At 35.2% G+C, this 13,218-nt stretch overlaps 1 protein-coding gene across 3 annotated transcripts in view; it reads left to right on the forward strand.

Moving 5' to 3' along the window:
- Positions 1-13,218, forward strand: part of EPHA7 (EPH receptor A7) — a 201,667-nt gene that overhangs the window by 169,234 nt on the left and 19,215 nt on the right. For 2 of the 3 annotated variants that reach the window (XM_060753046.2, XM_060753048.2), the window contains exons 8-12: positions 1,968-2,076; positions 3,492-3,547; positions 8,396-8,521; positions 10,433-10,618; positions 11,166-11,227. In XM_060753046.2, coding sequence (XP_060609029.1) covers positions 1,968-2,076; positions 3,492-3,547; positions 8,396-8,521; positions 10,433-10,618; positions 11,166-11,227 — 539 coding nt within the window. The remainder of the gene's footprint in view (positions 1-1,967; positions 2,077-3,491; positions 3,548-8,395; positions 8,522-10,432; positions 10,619-11,165; positions 11,228-13,218) is intronic. The other variant, XM_060753047.2, reaches the window with a different exon arrangement.

Genomic DNA, 13,218 nt, shown 5'->3' on the forward strand with positions numbered 1-13,218 from the left:
CTTCTGTAACTTCAATAACAGTGCTTCTGGGGCCATAGACTTGGTTATTGCATCTAAACATAGTAAATAATTTACAGATATTAAAGCACAGTTTTCAGGCTTTGTTTATATAAATCCAATATATTTTTCAGCTGAGAAAATTAATGGTGGGGGAAAAATTCTATTGTTAATTTTATTGTGCATTTTTAAAAGTCCTACATATACCTTTCGATATATAAATTAATGCTATATTTTAGGTAACTCTGGAATTGGTTTAAATTTACTTAATTGCTGTGCTTGGCAATCTAAACAGAATGTGGCTAATAACCATTGTCATGCTAAAGATGATTTAAAGAATCCTAAAATAATAATTATGAAACACTTGTATACAGTACTTCTTAAATGTCACAAACAGCTGAAATATTGGGAAGTAATGAATGATTGCTTTTTAAAATAAAAGAAAGCTTATTTCTCTATTTATTAGTTATTTTTATTTATTTATTTTTCTCTAGTTATTAAATATTTCTAATTCATCCTACTTGTTAGAGTTACATCATATTAACTGCAAAAAAAATTGTAAAAGTTAATTAAATACTACAACATGAAAGCCGCTCTCAGTTATACTGTAATACATTATGAAATCAGCAACAGTTTATTCTAACCAGTGTATGGTGAATAAGATATGGTCCAGGATAGACCACGTTTTAATTTCATGGTATTATTCATTCGACTATAATATAAATATAAATAAACTTTATTATTATTATTATTATTATTATTATTATTATTACTATAACAGTTTCAGTTCTAGTAGGGTCTCTATGGGATGGTATTCAGACATTGGGTTACTGTCACATATGCAGCTTTCCCAACAGCGGGATGCAGTGATGATCTTTTCAGCAGATGTTAATACTTAGCCTGTTGCCCTTTGGTGGGACCAATTACATTTCAGGAGTCAAAGCTGTTCTAAGTTTTTAAACTCCTGACCAAAATTTGGATCAGAATCATGCAGATAGCTACCTGGTTATGAGATTTTTAATCTGCAAACTATCCACTGTATTTCAAATTCATTTTATAGCTACATGGCAATTCTAGAAATGAATCCTACAATCTCCTACGTGCAAGACTGAACAAGAAAATCATTATTTATACACAATATTCTCCCCATATTCAAACGCCTGGCACAATTAACTTGCAGAAGAATTATACATGAGTAGGGAACAGTGTTTTCTGGGCAAGAACATTCTGAAGACAAGGGTTTTGCACAAAGCAGGTTTGCAATCCTACATTGTTTCTACATAGCATGAATATTCACTGCCAGTTGTGTCACAATAGAATTATACAATTCGAATTCAGAAAAGCAATATTGCACAACCACAAGAGTGGGCATGCTTAAACAATGTGCATCAGTGCAGGACAGACAAATATGGATGCACCATTTTGCACATCCATTGTGCATTTGCAACAGCACAATGTACCCTTTTACTGATCCCCATCCACAGTGGTTCTGAATATGAGAATCCACTTCTGAAACTATTAACAGGGCCATGGTGCAATCTTGAAATGATTTTCCCACACTTAGAGCATAGCATATGCCTTCATGAGTTTCTACAGAATAATTCATCTACATCACTTTAGGACAGAGTTTCTCAAACTATGCTCCTCCAGATATTTTAGATTTCAGCTCCCACAATTCCCAACAGCTGGTAAGCTGGCTGGGATTTTTGGGAGATCAAGTCCAAAATACATGGAGAGCACAGTTTGAGAAACACTGCTTTAGGGTATTTGAATACAAGAAGAGGAATGCACAAAATTCTGTTCTTCAACATGAATAATTGCAGATACTCTTTCCATCTCGAAATCATCCTAGGTTTTGGATTATAAAATATGAAAGCTGTATAGTTTCTAACACTGTCAGTTAGCCAGGTTTTTGTTTAAGCATTCAATTTTGAAATTGATCTTTAATCTTTTCTTTTCCCTGTTGGTAGCCACCGCTGTCTCCAGTGAACAGAATCCAGTAATAATCATAGCTGTAGTAGCTGTGGCGGGCACAATCATTCTGGTCTTCATGGTTTTTGGCTTCATCATTGGACGGAGGTACTTTCTCAAGTATTAAGATATATCTAATCTGTGTGAAAAATAGAGATAACACAAAAGTATTAATTTTAAATTCATAAATTCCCTATATACTCATGTCTAAGTCTAGAAATTTTAGTCAAAAAAATCAAAACAAAAAATTGGCCAACTTATCTATGGATCTTTTTGAGCACTGTATCTTAACTCTTATCAAAAAGAAGTGATAGAGTGGTGAAAGGCAAGAGCATAATCTATCCAGGAAGATGAAAAAGCACAAACTTCCTCTTTTCTCTCTACTGTTGTGCTGCTTCTGATCCTTTTGAGTGGCTGGGAAGGGAAATAGTGGTGGTGGCCAGGGCTGGCTGGCCCACTGAGTTGGCATTGGAGGCCTCCTTTATCCATGGAGTGACCTTTGACTTATCTATGTGTCATATCAAAATCCATAATTTTGACCCCAAAACTTGCCCTAGACTTATACATGGGTATATACAATAGTTTGTGTAAACTACTTCTTTAGACATTCTGTATTTTGAGGTTTTTCATTTTATCTGAAATTCAAAATCTTGCTATTGGCCTTTTCACCCAGAATATCATTATGTTAATAGATTCTAATGTTTAATGTTCATATGTTCTTCATTTTTATCAGGAACCATATTTCTCAAATGTGGTATGGTTAAACCTATGCCAGCAGAACCATCACTTATTTAAATAGGCTCACTGAGGCCACAGTATTAATTTATGACAAAAGTAAGGAGCCAAATTGTTCCTTTCTTCCATAGGAGAGACTTCAGAGAATCCAAAGATATCAGATAAATGTTGTATTAAAATACAATGTAGGAAATAGTTTCTCCAGGGGTCTCACATTATAAATACACTGGATAACTTTTCTGTTCACAGCTTTGAAACAGATCAAGATGCTTGGTCAGTGAAATGCACTGTTCCTCACTGACACAGGTGTTCACCTCCAGGGAAATATTGTTATGACCTCATCAGATGTTGTGATATATGCACAGGCCACACTCCCAACCAAGGTGAAAGCGTCACTGGATGCTTTCACTCCAACATGGAAGGCTTCCAGTGTTGTGCTGGCTCTAATGGAGCCAGCATGGGGCCTCCTCACGAACGCAACTCTTATCCCATGTGATGGGGAAAGTGTCACAAAGAGGGAACTGCATGTGGGGCAACAGATTTGCCTCACTGCTCCCTCTTTCCTTACTAGAAGCCAGGCAAAGTGGGATGCTTCACCTGGTCTTTCTGATAAGGTCATGAGACTTAGCAAGCATATTCACTGTAACCATTGCAAATTAAAGTTACAAGTCTTGTAGCTTCGTGCTTGTTCTTATATTCCTTCAGTTTATATGCTGTTAGTGCTTTCACAGCTGAGCAGGGAAGATCAAAGTGGTGAAACTTTTTTTTCTTGGTGTGTGTTTTTCTAGGCACTGTGGCTATAGCAAAGCTGATCAAGAAGGAGATGAAGAACTTTACTTTCATTGTAAGTGTTTTGCCATTATTTCCCCCAGGAATTTTCAAACCAATTATAATGCATTGGGACTGGCAGTAACAGGATAGGAACAGCACTAAAATACTTGTTCTTGCAGGGGAACAACTATTACAAATTTCAAAATGCTGTGTAAACAGCAGGTGTGAAGTTAAGTACTGTATAAGTCTCATGAACTCTTCCAAAAAAACACAGAAGAAAATAAACGTTGAGCACATTACAGATTTGTGCTCAACTGCTGTACCTTTGTACGATGCATGTTTGTTGTTTCTAATCCACTTTTTCTATTGGTTTCATTTGGATAAGTATTTCACAATATCCTAGTGATCACCTCAAGATACTGCAATTGATCATTCTTTATCCATTTGTATTTGATTTTGTTACAACTATTCTATATTTAATATTGAAAAGAATTCCTCTGTTTTCTAACCCATAACTTAAGGCAGCTCAATTTTTAAAATGGCAACCTTTCTTAATTTGTTTCAGTGTTAATCCAATATGATATTCATAAAATTTAGAGAATGTGATGTAGAATAGATCTCAGCCAAACAGTTACAGTTTTATTGAAGTTTTTGTATTTTATCGATGTACATTTTGTGGGAGAGGGAAAATAAATCAACACTGTATTACATTTGAAAGTGACATTTTGAGAATATCAGAGGTAAACTGCATAAATAATTTAAATAAATTAATGATTTGCAAATATGGTTTTATGTATTAAGTGAGTATCATTCAATTATACCAACAAGCCACACTGAAATTATTGAGAAAACAGAGTACAGTTAAATAAATAGAAGCCAACAGTAGAACTGCAGGTGTAAAAGAGTACAGGACAATATATCTTGAAATCAAAGGGGAGAAATCTTATTGGTTTGCACATCCCATAAGCTAGGGATGTAAAGAAAGTTCACAAATGTTATTGTCCTCAATGAGAAAAGAAATGAATAATTGGACAAACATACCTTTAAAAAAAACACACACAAAGTCATCTGTTGTAACTGTGTGGGGTTTTTTTTTGTTTTTGTTTTTTTGCCCTTGCACAAAGCTGATAAGCTGGACTGGACTTGTTTTTGTTTCTTTTTTTTTCAAAAGAACAGCTTTGACACAAAAACATATTTTTCACAAACTTACTCCTTTTTTTGTTTTGCACAAAACACAATATGTTGTACAATATATACTATTTTAATATTATATACACTTTGGGCAATATTCACAAAAAAATCTCAAAGTGAAAAAAGCCAAGAAAAATGTAATCCTTGTAAGTGAAGTTTCAGATTACATTCTTGTAATATGAGAGGATGATGTCATTGATTTGCATTCCTTCAACAACCCTGAAATATGTTTCTTTATACTAATAATCTTCGCTAGTTCAGGATTGCTTTGTTTCTGCAACAAGCTTTGACTCAGAATGGGGTAAACCCTTTGTTTTAAGGGCTACTTTTTAAAGTTTAAAAGGTTGACCTGATTCCTTTTTGATGCTAACAGATATAACTTTGTGGGCACATCCATGGTGGATGGGTTTTATCCACTATTCTGTCATGTGGGAAAATCTACTAAGAGGAGTGCCATCAATACAAAAATGTGAAGGAACTAGTTTCTCCATTTCCTTTGCAACATCCATATCCATTTCCACAGGATACTCTCGTTATCAAGAGCAGATTTGTAAGGGCATAGAAAACTGCAAAGAGAGAACAGAATTGACTGAAACTGGCACTGCCCCCATTGCAATGGTGGGACCTTGGAGTAAGAGTGGCAGTTCAGAGAGAAAGAAAAATTACAAAAAATGATGTCTCCATTGTGCTGACAAAATCTTTCACTCGTGGAGGAAAATTATTTCGATGCCACCCATTTCACTGAAGTACAGATTGAAAAAAAAAACCTATTTTCACTTTACAGAGTAAATAGAAAACGGCAAATAGAATCAGGATTGTCACATTCTGAGTGTTCCTTATTTTAAAAATAATGCAGTTCCAAATATCTCACTCTTGAAATGGAGCTGCTCTGGGAGGTCAGCATCTTCCTAAAATTGTCCCATTTGAATTGTAGTGAGAATCTTTGCATCTTTAAAATACTTCTTCTGGTAAATGTTCTCTGCCAAATAGCGTCTGCGAAGAAAAGGAAATTAATTGTTTTTCCTTTAACATGTGTCTGTAGGGAAAATGAAAGTGCTAACCAAAGAATGCATTTCCATGGCATGCACTATTTTTAGATGGAATGTCTCAGGGAAAATGTAAATAGGCTAACAGCCTAGACTTAATAGTCAGAAACTGAAATTGAAAATAACACTTCATTCCCTCCTTGTATACCTTTCACGAAATCTAGTTATCCAATATCAAGGGAAGTTTAAAATCTGTCAGAAAAGATTACCTATCATGAAGCTTACTGCAAAGTCTTATAACTCTTCTTTTTAGCTCTTTTTCATAGCCATTTGATAGAAAGCACAGTATTTAATTTGATATGATCATTGTTTCCAGGGAAAAATTAAACATCATGCCTTAGTCACCAGCCATTTCCAATTTTGTTCCTGTGATATCTAGGCAATTTTCTTGCATGCTGAATTACCAGACTTGATTGTCACAGTAACCCAAAACAGCAACCCTTTAACTTGCTTTTAGAGAAGTGGATTTATTAAATGTCCAGTCTTCTCTTTCAATTCTCCTCAACTTTCAATAACCTCAAGTACTACATTTTTAAGGATATAGACACAATGGGAGAGTTTAATAAACCAATTCCAATTTACATTTTGTTTCCTCCTACCATTTTCTTTTAACAATGCCTTTGAATCTTAGGCAGCACTACTTTATGTTGGTATGCCAGGAAAGCTTTGGCCTGTCAAAATGTTTTATGACAGCTTGAATAAAGTACCATCAGAGACCCATTTGAGATTCACAAGGTTACCTCCAATCCAGGCCCCTTATCGCAAGTGCAAGAAGATAGCTCATTCTCCATCTGCTTGCTTGAAAGCACAATATAGATGACTAACCTATTGTTTTCAGCTCTTTTCCCCTTCTGGTTGTGGATGTAAATAAAAATGAGCACTTATCAGCTCCCGAAGCTGAGCCATTATCATTGTGATTAGCCCTAAACCTATTGAAAAGTGCAGCGCAACAGAATTAACCTCTGGGGAAGATCTGAAATAATTTCTTACAGAAATCAGTATACCCATTCAGCTGAGTGGGTGACCTCCATATCAGCAGTCCTGCTTTCCCTGGCATAATTTTGAAAAATATAGTTCCTGCAGCTGAAAAAATGAAATCCCTGTGTAATACATTGAATTTAGAGCTTTTTGGAAAGCAATGGGGTCTTTTCTTTGTCATACAACCCATTTTGATCAAGCCCTTGTGTTGTGTAAAAGATAGTTGGGGGGGGGGTGAGGAGTGGGGCTGCATCTGACTATATAAATAAATGCCAAGATACTTGCAGTTAAGTACAGGAATTCATTTCTGAGATCCCTGCAGATGCAGGCTGTCATATTAAATGGTAATAATGTGCATGCAGCTGTTTCAGCCCATCTCCATTCATGTTGTTGCCTTTTTAATGTATAGGACCTAAGGATCTGAAGTGAGTAGAAATCATGAATCCAGAGCTCATAGATCTAAAGGGCCCACTGTTTTGGATTCACCTGTAATATGAAGAAACAACCTAACTCCCCACATTCTAAATACATACAAGGTTATCTAACATCTAGCTGTACATTTCCAGTTCTGGGGTTGATAAATGGGAAAGTAGAATTGATTTACACCTACTTTAAATAAAGTATCTATAATTGAACAAATCAGTTTAGTACAAACATCATAGCAAAAAGAAGAGGAAAAATATCCAAAGTTCAACACAGAACTATACATCTTGGGGAAGAGGTGTTATTCTCATAATAGTTTTTGTCAGAATGCATACCACTTTTGTAGTTCTCACATTTTTGTTGCACAGGAATATTATTTTATTAATAGTAAATTACTCAGAGCAATGATAAAGCTAAAAGACTTATTCCATTAGAGGCAAGATTGTGCACATCCTTACTCTCGGGATGAGTAACTGGAACAAGGCCTTCACAATTGCCAACTCGGAAGAAGTGGAAGTTCAGATTGAGTGATAATGGTGGCATCAGAATTTGCTCACAACCTGATTGAGGGAAATCTACTATTCATCCTTCCACAGAAACATCATTGTGTAAAGTCTTTTTGCAGTTCCTGAGTGTCAGGAAATGTGAAAGGGCTTCACTTACAGGCATACCTCACTTTAAAATGCTTTGCTTTAGAGTGCTTCATTAATATTTTTCAATTATACAGCACCATTTTGCTTACAGAATTCATAAATTTCAGTGTTTTATCCTGATTTTTTTTAAAAAAATCACTATTTTTATTTTTGCACATCTTTAGGGCTCAGCACTATTGTACATATAATAAATCATAGTGTAAACATGTTTTTGGGTTTTTATATGCATTGCCAAGTTTGTGATTTGAAATATTCTCTTTACCTAAACTTCCATACTAGCAAAATATGCCTGTATTCGGCTGGTGCTTCAAATGAAGCTTTCATGGTACAATTGACCCTGCTTTGTTCACAAAATATTTTAAAGCAGGCTCAGGCATTGTCTGAATCCATTTAACACCTTACTGTTGCCTCCATCCCTTTTGTGTCACTGGGAAGCCATGAAAGAGGGATAGAATAACATTGTAGTGTGATCTTTCAGTGGGTTGTGCTAGGAGGGGTCTATCTGATAGCATCCCTGATCTGGCAGGCATTTTGCTGCTCTAGCAAGCATTCTGCATGATGCAGTTCCAGGGTTGACTGCACAATAAGTGCTTTGTTTCATCACAGTCATGCTTTCTTACATCATTACAGTTAAATTTCCAGGCACCAAAACCTACATTGACCCTGAAACCTACGAAGATCCAAATAGAGCTGTCCATCAATTCGCCAAGGAGTTAGATGCCTCCTGTATTAAAATAGAGCGTGTGATTGGTGCAGGTAAGCTGGGTTGTGACTTCCTTATACAATTCTTCCATTTAGCCAGGACTGAACTCATATATCATGATGACAGGCAAATAATTATATCTTGTGTATGGAGCTTGTGTATGGAATGTTTTCAAGCAATGAAGCTGTGCTTGTGCTAAAGATAAAATCAAATAAATAAACAAAGCAGTGGTCCTAAACATGTGCATGTGTATTCCCAAGTAGGAAATTAAATGGATATTGCATATTAGAAATGCAAATATTATCCTTTTTGTACATTAAGGGGAGGAAGTGCATTTGAGTTCAAATCTCAGTGGCTGTACATTTGTGTAAGTACTTCCATCAAGCTCTGAAAGCATTCTTACGCACAAAAGGCCCACAATTCAAATTTGTTCTGACTAGAAATTATATTAAAGAGCAAGCTTTTTAGGGACTGTTTTCTGTGTCATTTAAAATGTATTTCATTGCAACAAGAAGTCCTTGTCTTCCGTCTTGTGAGTGATAGTAATTGTATTGTCATTACATTGCTTTTCTTCCTTTTTTCACATACTTAGGCAGTGGTGTTCGTGCTCTGGAAACCTGTTTCCATTTGTTTGCATTAATAAGATCTGTGACACTTTTATTACACTAGTTCATGCAGGGAAATTAAGTATCCATGGGCACAAAAAATATCAAATACCTGCGACTCCTGAAGGAAACATTCTTTTATTTCCTGTTGTTTATGCTACACTTTTAGAGTCCTATTTTTCATTAAGTCACCCCTCCAGCAGTGTGACAACTGTTGTAAATTATGCACATTTTAAAAAAATCCAATATGAAACAAATCAACCTTGTGTTTACTGGAAAATAATTTCCAATCAGTTCAATGTTTCTTACCCCTAAGATAGTATGCTTAGTATTATGAAGTTAAACTGGATCTAGAATTGAGAAAAACTTGGGTAGTACTGTCTCTTCTTTTTGCCATGGAAAGGTTCAATATAATCTTGTGGTATGGCAAATAGTTTGCTGCACAAGCACATCACAACTTAAATGTGCATATATGCTTAGTAGGATATCATCCAGTGTCTCAGAACCTACCTGGAAAAGTAAGTGAAAGTATATTAGAGCCGTTGTGGCCCCATGAATCAATGATCTAGAATTAAGCCATGTAGTTTCCCATTTTTGTGAAAATTATGCATAACTTGGAATCTTTGCATGAAATTTTTCCGGATGATTGTATGTTTATGAACTTAGAAGGCTCTTGGCACACAGAGGCAAATCTAGATATGCCAGTATATGTGTTTGTACAGAGCTTATTCATAGTGCACTTTAATGATCATATGTACTAGAGAAGACTAAGAGGTAAATGGGCCAATTGAAGTGTGCTGACAAAGACAAGAACAAATACTTGTGTCATTCATATCAAATATAAAAGTATGGAATATCTCTGTAAGTGACAGACAAGTGGTATCAGCCTTTCAGTATGTTCCTCGGCTATCATTGTGCAATTGGCTGTGGAATAAAAGCTCTCAGTTCTTGGAACGGTTGATGTGCATGTTTGATTTTGATGAGGGCACTGCAATTTTCTGCTTTTTCTTCTGACATGTTTATGATACCAGGTATTATGCACAAGTATTGCTGTCTGTCTACTGTACTATTGTCTCTGTTTCCATCCCTTGGATTTTTACAGCTTTCTCAGGTTACTACAAAATGGGTTGAAATGTTGCCATTTAGGGCCCAATGTGGCCAAAGTAGTTTAAAATCATTTTGATTTTAAGGGTCCAATAGTATATATTTCCTGTGACTTAACAATTATACTGTTTTTCATTTGATTCAAACTAAAATTGGGGGTGGGGGTGGGATAATGAATAAACATGTCTTGATTTTGGTTTCATGTAATGATTTATTAGAATGACTCACTGGCATAAAATATGTTTTCCATTTCAGGAGAGTTTGGTGAGGTATGCAGCGGCCGCCTAAAGCTTCCAGGCAAGAGAGATGTTGCAGTGGCCATTAAAACCTTAAAAGTTGGCTATACCGAAAAGCAAAGGAGAGATTTTCTTTGTGAGGCAAGCATCATGGGACAGTTTGACCACCCCAATGTCGTCCATTTGGAAGGGGTTGTCACCAGAGGTAAGTTGCTTCAGACAGCGTTCTAGATGGTTGCAAATTGCTGTGACGTTTTCTTATTCAAATGAGAGAAAAACGTACTGCCTGGAATAATTGATTTTTCTCCTAATGCTACAACCGGTGAAAAATTAAGATCCATGCATGAGGAAAAGACATACACTAGTATCATTTATCCTCAAATACCATTTTGAAAGATAAGGTTTCTTAGGTCCTTTACTATTATCTGAAGTGTCATTTTCCCGGAGTCCTAATCACACAGCAGGAGTCAGAAGAACACACTGACATTTTGATTTGTATGGTTTAATTTTGCGAATCATGACCATATTCTCTGCACAGATATTTAAGGACTTATTAAATCTCTGGAACTATGTTGGAAGCTTCAGCCGCATGTGTGTCATAGTTATTACAAAGAGCAACATATGTTTCATCATAGATTGCGAGGGGGGACAGCTTTGCCCAGACTATTATTTTTTAAACAAAGTGTGCCTCTTTTTTGCTATTTTTTGTTTTGTTTCTCCAATCTTCTTTCTTTCTTCTTCTTTTTTCTTAGGGAAACCAGTAATGATTGTAATAGAATACATGGAGAATGGAGCACTGGATGCATTTCTCAGGGTGAGTGAGTGCCTGAGGGAAATACATATAGCACTTCAAAAATAAAATATATATGCTACCAATTTAGCATAATAAAACATTTTCAGTGTAAAATGAGAACATGCCAAATGTTAAGAGATCTCTGAATGGTCTCAGTAAAATCAGATTAGAAATTAGAAGACCAGACAGGATCAAACAGAAACATTTTGGCCATCTAAGTGATCCAATGTGAGACAGATATTGTGGTTTTGATTACTTTGTTGAAACTATGGTAAAAAGCCTAAAGCCATATTGTGGGAGCATATGGTTCAAAAACACATTTTTATCTTTACGGTATTATAGAAAGAAAGAAGGAAGGAAGGGAAAAAAAGGAAATAAATAAATAAATACATTAAATTAAATGCAGCAGTTATTTCAAATGAAGAAAGAATTATTTTTTAAAACAAATCTCTATATTAGGATCAGTCAAGGAAGCTGTAAAACATTTTTGTTAGTTTAACATTTTTGGTAGAAAATTTGAATAAAAACTCTACAAAAGTATGTATATTTTTTCATCTCAAAATCCCTCTTACGGTTAATTTTGATCAACTGTAATAACAAATCTTCCACCCCCTCATTGTTTCATTTGCTCTCGAAAAAGATTTAGACTGATGGACAGTATTCTTTCCTCAGACTCCTGCATTTCTCCACCCTCGTGTAATTTTTCTTTTCTTTTTGTGAGCTAGAATTTATAGACATGTATGCATTGCTCAATTATCCCTATTCACACGTTCCATCTTCTGCTAAAAGGAGAGCATGCATTATTCTAATATTATTTTATTCAATAAAATTGACATAAAGCTACAGTCACCAAAGTACCAAATAAATACAGAGTTTATTTATTTATTTATTTATTTATTTCCAGCATTTTGACCCCATCATTCTCAGGACGGCAAAAGGAAGAAACATAACACTTACTACATACATACACACAATATATATTACAAAAGCTATAACTAACAAAATAGAAAAAGGAAAATGATCACTTCTGACTATATATTTGCAGTTATATTTTAAATGTCCACCTATTTCCACTTTATAAATTTACATTTAACTTATACTAATTAACAGAAACAAAAATATCAAATCACCATCCCCTGCCAATAAACAAACACAGCCACATTTCCAGTGTCTCAAAAGCATTGTTAATGATTTTTCTTTAAACAAAATAATCTATTTCTACCAAATTGTTTAATTTTCATAACCAATCTTTAGTTGGTAGTGTGTCATTTTTCCATTACTAAGAATATAATATTTTTGCAGCTGTTGTCATGTATTAAAGTACATGTTTCCATGATTCCTTTCTAATTGATCACCCATCAGTCCCAAAAGAAAAAGCTCAGGTTTAATTTGATATTGATCTTTAAATTTATTTTACATCCAATTATATATTTGAACAAAAAATAGCTTGTTTATTAGTTTTTAAACCTTGTCCGGTCCCCAGATTCTGTTAATATCACCATTAATTTTTTTGCACTCTCAAGTGAGTTTGTCGGGGTAATTACCAAATCTTTGCAAATGCCCTCAATTTATATAATTCCTTCTTACTCTTTATATCTGTAATCTTTTCATCTTCTTGATATTGAGTGCTAAAATAAACAACAATTGTGACAATAGACATCCTTGTCTACTTCCTTTTTTAATTTCACATAGGTTAGATAAGAAAAGGTAAAGGTAAAGATTTCCCCTGACATTAAGTCCAGTCGTGTCTGACTCTGGGGGATGGTGCTTTTCTCCATTTCTAAGCTGAAGAGTTGTCGTTGTCTGCAGACATCTCCAACGTCATGTTGCTGGCATGACTGCATGGAGTGCTATTACCTTCCCACAGAAGCAGTACCTATTGATGTACTCACATTTGCATGTTTTCGAACTGCTAGGTTGGCAGAAGCTGGAGCTAACAGCTCACCCTCATCCCCAGATTTGAACTACCAATCTTTCAGTCAGCAAGTTCAGCAGCTCAGTGGTTTAACCCA

Source organism: Anolis sagrei, chromosome 1, assembly GCF_037176765.1.
Source record: "Anolis sagrei isolate rAnoSag1 chromosome 1, rAnoSag1.mat, whole genome shotgun sequence".
NCBI lineage: Eukaryota > Metazoa > Chordata > Lepidosauria > Squamata > Dactyloidae > Anolis > Anolis sagrei.